This window comes from Lucilia cuprina, chromosome 2, assembly GCF_022045245.1.
Source record: "Lucilia cuprina isolate Lc7/37 chromosome 2, ASM2204524v1, whole genome shotgun sequence".
In the NCBI taxonomy this organism is placed as follows: Eukaryota; Metazoa; Arthropoda; class Insecta; order Diptera; family Calliphoridae; genus Lucilia; species Lucilia cuprina.
In genome coordinates, this window is record NC_060950.1 from 35,696,846 (window position 1) to 35,704,882 (window position 8,037).

The 8,037-nt window shown below is 28.8% G+C and overlaps 1 protein-coding gene across 1 annotated transcript in view; it reads right to left on the minus strand.

Moving 5' to 3' along the window:
• LOC111679780 overlaps positions 1–8,037 on the minus strand; it is a 55,171-nt gene that overhangs the window by 35,490 nt on the left and 11,644 nt on the right. The window contains exons 2-3 of the mRNA XM_023441376.2: positions 5,601–5,948; positions 20–594 (exon numbers count right to left, since the gene is read on the minus strand). Of these exons, the coding sequence (XP_023297144.2) occupies positions 20–594; positions 5,601–5,948 (923 nt within the window). The remainder of the gene's footprint in view (positions 1–19; positions 595–5,600; positions 5,949–8,037) is intronic.

An 8,037-nucleotide genomic window follows, 5' to 3' on the forward strand; every position in this document is an offset into this window, starting at 1 on the left:
TACAAGATTTAATCCCTACCTTCCCTGAGTATTTAAACAAGTAAAACTCTGCATAGCTGAAATACGATTCCTGTGAGCTCTACGCTTTAGAGAAGTGGGCGAAACTGAACCAATACCTGCAGTAATCCAATCTATATCCGGTCCCTGTTGACCATTTCTTTCTGTGGTTTTATCAAATTCCTCATTGGTATTACTGCTATTATTGTTATTATTGTTGCTCTCATTTTGAAGTTTCAACTCCTTATCGTGTGTGTTACCAGTTAATTGTGAGGGTGGTACATGCAACGAATATTGCACTGCACCCTCACTGCTTACAAGTGGTAGTTGTTTGCGTGACAAACGTGTTTTAACTGCTGCCACCAATGCATCACCATCATCACGTGAATTTGCAATTTGTTGCACAACATCTAATACTTCTCTGGCACTGGATATTTGACCTAATACAGCAAGAACATCTAAGGCCGCTTGACGTACGCGTCTCTTACGATTTATTGCGGCATATGTTGCATTTGTGACACATGTCTGCGTATCAAAGCATGTACTGGGAAAGGTCATGAGTGCGAATATGACCATTTGTAATGCATGTTCACGAAACTGTAAATGTAAAAAACAAATAAAGAATTGTTATTATTTTTTCTATTTGTTTTGCAACATTAACATAAACTAATAGAATGTATATAATATAAAATGTTGTCATGTAAAGTGTATTATTGCGATTGTGTTATTTTTCTAACTGAAGATATAAACAGCTTTTAATATAAAATAAATGTTTTAGATATTATTTATCATAATAAATTATTACAAGTAATAGAGGGTATTATTATTATTATTATGATTTACGTTGTTAGTACACATTAAGTGCATTATGTTTGTGTTTATTATTCTTTATTTATAGTTTTCTTGCATTAATGTTAAAAAATATATTTATTAGACATTGAATGAGAAATATGTAAGCAAGACTATCTCCAAATTAGTTTAGACTTCTGTGAATTTTTTAAAAGAGCATTACATGTGTAGCTGGATCATACTCTAAATTCAGCCACACTACACCAAAAAATCCATGCCTAATATATATGAAAGATGTCGTACATTGTACGAATCGTTTGTTGTTTCGCACCACGTTGTAGACGACTCTGACCTAGGAATACCTCAACGCCTAATGGGTGTGGTTTAAATTTAAGCAAGAAATGCAAAATTAACAAATATTGTTACTCCTAAGGTAACTATGCATGGTTAGGCAGCCGCATAAAGACCTGTGGCGAAAAGTCAAAAATGAAAACTGACCTTTATAAAACAAATGATATATCATTTGAAAGAAGACACTTTTCTACATAAGATTTGTTCGCAACAATTTTCCTAGAAGCTTTAATTTGAGCTTGAGCTGAGTTGAAAGTTGAGGAAAAAAATATTTGAAATGAAGTAATAATTGCTGTTGAAGGACCTATACTTGTTGTTAATAATATGACGTTCTGTTGTAAAAAACCTACTTTATATTTACGAATTATTATATTATATTTCGTTGAGAATTAATTTACGGATTTTTAAGACGTAGTAATGCTAACAAGTGTCAAAATGCACAATGAATGTTGAGTGTTTTACGTAAGTACCTGACATGATGCTCTACCCCACGGTGGTCTTTTTCGTCCACTGGGTAGACTTGACAACCGTGTACCATCACCCCTGAATCCTTTAATAAAGAACTCAGGTGGCAATCAGTTTGGTGATTGCCACCTGAGCTATCTGTCAAAAAGCATAGTTAACTTGAAAGGAAAATTGAAATTATTATTTTTTTAATTTTTACAACTTTAAAGGTGAAAAAGTAATACAAATACCCAAAACTGCCATAACTATTATATATCCGTTAAAATAGGGGATGTATAGAATTATAATATTTTTTTAAAATTTTGCGGATTTTTGTGCTTTTTAATTTTTTGGGATTGAAAATATTCATATACACCAAAATAAAATGTTTAAAAAAAAGTATTTAAAACATAGTTTTTATGTATTTTTCATATTTTGCATTCCTGAAAAGTTTTTGGAGTGTACGAGTTTTTTTCAAGTTATTCTCTTGTTTAAAAATATTGTTCTTGTTTTTTACAAATTTTTGCAATTTTTACGCTCTTGCTATGAGTTTTATTTATGATCGGGTTGTGTACGTGTGAATTGCCGAAAATCTTCGTAATTAGAACAATATGGACGCGCAACGCAGATATACACATATAGTGTCTCTCATAAGTATTCGAATTTAGTTATAATATGAAAAGAAACCAAATTTAATAACATATTTTGTATGCAAAATTAATCAATTAATTTGTTAATTTGTCTAGACAGTCCTTAGCTTTGATATCACGCTTTTTAAAACTTTAAAAAATTACATTTACATAATTTAATTTAGCTTTATTTAAAAAAAGTCCATAAAATTACCTATCAAAAGTATAAGACCTTTTTCTGTATTTCATATTTGACTATATTATATGAAAATTGTTTTTAGGGGTAACTATCAACCGAATGGATATATTTTTGGACCATTTGGTCCAAAAAAAATAATTGTCATTAAAAATGGCGATTTTGGCAATATTTCTATTTTTTCTCCTTTTTGTCCCAAAGATAAAACCAAAATTTGTTATTGGGATTTAATATTCCCCTTGAGGTATCTAAAAATAATATTTTTTGTTACAAGAATCTGTATTTAAACGACCCAAGATATATAATTAAATTATTTTTCTATCTAATTCAATTTATTGGAACTCAAGTCCATTCTTATAATACTAGGGTTAAAAATTTTCGGGGAAACTTATCTTCTATATTGTTCTATATTGCTTTAGATATCAGCTGTTATACATTTTAAGTTTTCAATATATTGTGGAAGTGTACAACTCCAAAGCATGCCTCGATGAAACGCCATTCAATATAGCGGAATCATTCTTTTTATAACCAATGGCCTCTAGGCTGAATGTCACCATATAATTATGGTCTAACTCCAAAATATTAATATCTGTTTGTTGTAATGCATAATTTTGCAACATAATCGTGAATGTTATGAGTAGTATAAACTAAGATCTACTAAGATCCAGATAATTCAATTAGAAACAGAAGAATCATACCAAAAATATATCTTGGAATGTTTAAAAATAGATCCATACAACATAAATTTTATCAACTATGAAATATTATCAACTATGATCAAAATAAACCCAAAATGTTGGACATACAGTGTTGTTGTAATGCATAATTTTGCAACATAATCGTGAATGTTATGAGTAGTATAAACTAAGATCTACTAAGATCCAGATAATTCAATTAGAAACAGAAGAACGATACCAAAAATATATCTTGGAATGTTTAAAAATAGATCCTTACAACAAAAATTATTATTGAAATACTTGAAAAATTCGAATACTTTTGAGAAGTAATTTGATAGACTTTTTTTTAAAAAGTTTAATTTATTTAAATAAATGTAATTTATACAAATTTTAAGGAGTGTGATATTAAACCTAAGAACTCTCTAGACAATATATTAAATTTAATTATTAATTATTAATAATGATGTATAAGCTCTAAAATGTATACAAAATTTAAATACACATAAGCATTACCCAACAAACATTCGATTAAAGTTTCAATCAGAATAGTTAGGTATCGGAAAACTATTAATTTTTTATACATTTATAACATATGTAAGTATATACTAAATTTAATAAAAAATGTCTACAGTTTGTATGCATAATGCATAATTTTGCTCGGTGGGTTACAATTTTCTACGCATTTATAAACTAGAGAATATTATCTTTTCAATGATACCAATCTCATGTACCAATAGGCAGTGGTTAATATTTTAATAAAAATATTGTAAGTGATTATTCGAATAATTTTTAACACTTTAATTTCTAACATTTTAAGCGTTAAATTATTTTTCTAAGGGGTAGGGCCAATTATTTACCGATCTTAATAAAATATGACAATAGTTTTAGTTTCAGTTAAACTGGTTTTGTCAAATTTCGTCGATATCCATTAGTGTTATAATCAATTTTGAATATAGCGGACTGTATATGGGGGCTTATATCCAATATCGCCCGATCTCCACAAAATGTTATAGACATATTTTAGTTCGTTATAAACTAGTGCATGCCGCACTTTATCCCTATATTCGTATTTTTAAACTTATGATCGATGAAGTTATTTTCTGAATGGGACCTTATATGGGGATTAGAGTCAATTATGGAACGATCTTTATAAAATTTTACAAAGAGATTTAACTTCTTATTTAAAGGCCCAACTATAATGTGCATAAGCTAGCTTAAGGAAATGGCAAAACCGAACGAAAAGTCTCTCAAGTACTTAAGAAAATCCGAAGCAACTTTTAGGTGGCTATAATGTACTTAAGTGCATTTAAAACAATTTAGCCCCATGTGCATAATTATGTAAAAAATACATATTTCATAATATTTTATCGAAATAAATTAATTTTATTTTTCCTTTTAATTTTTTCTTTATTTTCTTTGTGTACAATAAACAAAAAACTGATTCCTTACGGAAAGTCCGGCCAACGTCGATCTTTGCTTAAGCAAATAAAATTTGACGAAACTCTCTCAAGCACATTATAGTTTGTTAGTTTTATATGTATTTGCACAGTTGCTTAAGCTGACATATGGGTAAAAAAGGCTATTTCTCGGATATTCGGTGAATTATTCGAGCAACTTACTATGATAAGTCATTTGAAATTGTACCACTTTATTACTATAAATACTATATGTAATTATAAAGTAACCCACGTACAACAATTAAATTAAAATTTCATGCCATTTAACTTAAATTTATGACACATATTTAAAAACTAATCATTATTTAATCATAAATAATTCAATTCAAGTAAATCACGTTTAATAAATTATTTAATCCTTTATAGGTGAGTTTTTCCTCAAATAAACCAGCTGTTTTTGTTGTTGTTTTGCTCCAAAAATTCAAACCAAACGTTGAACTTTCACTCTTTCGTTTTCAATTATTAATATTCAATTGCATTTGAGGGTAGTGACAACGACGGAAGTTCAGCGACATGCAAATGAAATGAAATGCATTGAGCACAAGGTGCAGTTCATTTAAAACAATCATGCAAATCAAAAATTTTTATACCAATGAAAAAAAGGGAGTAAGTAGTAAAAAAATCAGGAAATTAATGTTGGTACTAAATGAAATAAAACCATTAAATATCAAACAAACAAATTGCTTTGATAGCTTGAACTTAGAAAAATACTTCTTTATATACTTTATATATGCATGTTTATGTAGGTAATATATGTAGTTATAGAGAAAGTCACATAGAGCCGAAAGACTGTTGCCAAAGCTTTAACTTTGTTGTCAAGATCTTGAAAATGTATTTTTAAATTAAACTATTTAGTGTTTCAGTCTCGGTGTTTTGTTTTACTATGTTTAAAGTTTTTTGTCTGCTAAAAAAAATCCAAACAAGTGTTTACTTTTTTCATGATTGTCATTGTCTAGCTAAATGACAAAAATCAGTAAATAAACATATACAAGTATGTATTCAAGTACCTACATATGTATGTATATGTATTTACAGCAAAAGACAGAGACAGATTACTTACCCTTGAGCTTTTGGCATGTAAAAATTCCTGCGATATTAACTTTAGAATAATAGCAGCCGGCGGTAATCTCTGCATTAAAGCCTTACACACTCGATTTGCCCCTGCACCACCTTGGCGACAAAGTCCACTCATAATTTGCATAGTACGGTCTTCTAGATTATCTAACGGCAGACGTGTTATTAAATTTATTAATAGTTTTCGTTTTTCTTCTGCCACTTCCGTTTTACATTCGGACGAGAGTAGTGTCCGCAATAGAGAATCTAAACAGGGCTGTACACTGGCCAGATTTTCAGATGATCTTAGTGCTTGTTCTAATTGCAAAACACCTTGCAAGCGATGTCGCCAATTCTGCAAAATATATTTAATTTGTAAGTTAGTTTTGGTAAATGGTAAACTCTTACTTTTCAATAACGTTTTATTGTCTTTTAATATTTTCATTTTAAAAAGCAATAAATTAAATTATCTATTTGCAATATTTGCACGTTATATTCATGTTTTTGTTTTTTTCTTTAATTGAACTAAACAAACACGCAAAGATCTCATAACAAAAATGGCAAAAAATCCTTGGTTAACAATTTTGGTATGAAAATTTTAGTTTTCTATTTTATTGTAGTGTTTATATCTATTAGTTAAAATTATCTAATTTTAAATGACCTTTAATTAAGTGCTTGAGTGTGTTAGTTTTATTTCTGTTTGTAAAGATTTTCTTTGTGCTTAATTGCAACAAATTTTTACTCATTTGTGTTAATTCATGGAGTTTTAATAACATACAATAAGCATTAATATTATAGACACTTTAATTAGAAATAGAACAATACCTGAGCTATAGATCTGGAGTATAGACCAGCTCAAACTTTTGGGGGGAGTCAAATGTTTCCTTTTTCTACATTTATATATTTTGTATAAAAAATTCGGGTTGGGGGTTATGGTTTGTAACTTTCCTTTTTCATCCTGTGTATATTCTATAGGCTATAGTATATTCTATAGGCTATAGTCCATATAATAGACAATATTGTGGTCCATTCTATAGTCATTACTATAGTTCATCTACAGTCAAGTCTATAGTCCATTACACATTATCCAGAATATAGTCGAATCTATAGTCAAATCTATATTCGATTCTATAGAGAAGACTATTATTGTTCATTCTATAATTCATTCTGAAGACCATATTATATTTTATGTTACAATCAAGTTTATAGTCTATTCTATAGTTAAATCTTGACCATAGTATAGACAATTGAATGGAGTATAGTGTTGACTACAGAGTAGAATTTAGTCTATTTCTACATGAGCCTAGCATATAGTTGGTCAATTCTTGAGAGTAAATATTCCATAGACAATACAATAGTTTATTTTATAGTTCCGACTGTAGTATATTCTATACTCATAATTATAATATATTTTGTAATCAAAACTAAAGTGTAATCTGTTGTAAAAATTAGTCTACTTTATATTTAGGACTATATAGTCACTACTATAGTTAAGTCTAAAGGCACTACTTCTTTATTTTATTATGATTAAAAGCTAGTCTGTAGTCTAGTATACAGTCAGGATGTTCAGAGAAATAGTCAAGACAATATTCCAGTCTACAATTATGAATATAGTAAGAGAGACTATAGTGTTATACTCAATACTACGGTCTATAGTTATGTTTGCACTCAAGACTATAGTCTAGATAAACATCTTAGGTAGTACAACTATTGTATGGTCAATATTTTTGATTGTAATAAAATCTGAAGACGGCAGGCTAGTCCATTAATCGGAATGTACTCTATTGTGGTGACTTACTACTCGTGTTTGTCTCTATTGAATTGAAATTTCTTTAACCTTGCGATACGTGTTTAGTTATTTCTGCGTTTTTTACCATTTATTATTCAGTGCCTCACATTCTTTAATTTAGTTTAGTTTTTTATTGTAGTTTATTTGCTAAGTATTCTGTTGGTCAGCGTGTTTTAATCGATATTTTATATAGTACTTATTTTAGTTAAAGGCCACTAAGATAACATTGTCTATTTCTTAATTGTGATTTAAAGTTTCCAGCCAAGTTTTTCTAAATAATGAGTTCTTCAATATGTGAAAAATTTTATAAAATATAATGAATCGAATTTGCGTATGAGTGCTGTTTCAATACTCATACGCAACAGTGCACCAATTATAATACATATGTATGTATGAATGTCATGTATGTAATTTCAATGTCGTTCAGTACCTCCGCGTATGATTGGTACTAAGCATATGTTTCATGTAATACATGTATGTATGTATGTACATATGTATATGTTTTAAAAGTGATTAGTACCTTACCTTATAATTGATACAAAATAACACTTATACGCAAATTTCAACAAAAGGTATTGTTTAATTGAAAACAATTATATAATCAGTTGTCCCAAAACATTTTCCAAAGTACATTGAACGTTTAATAATACATGTT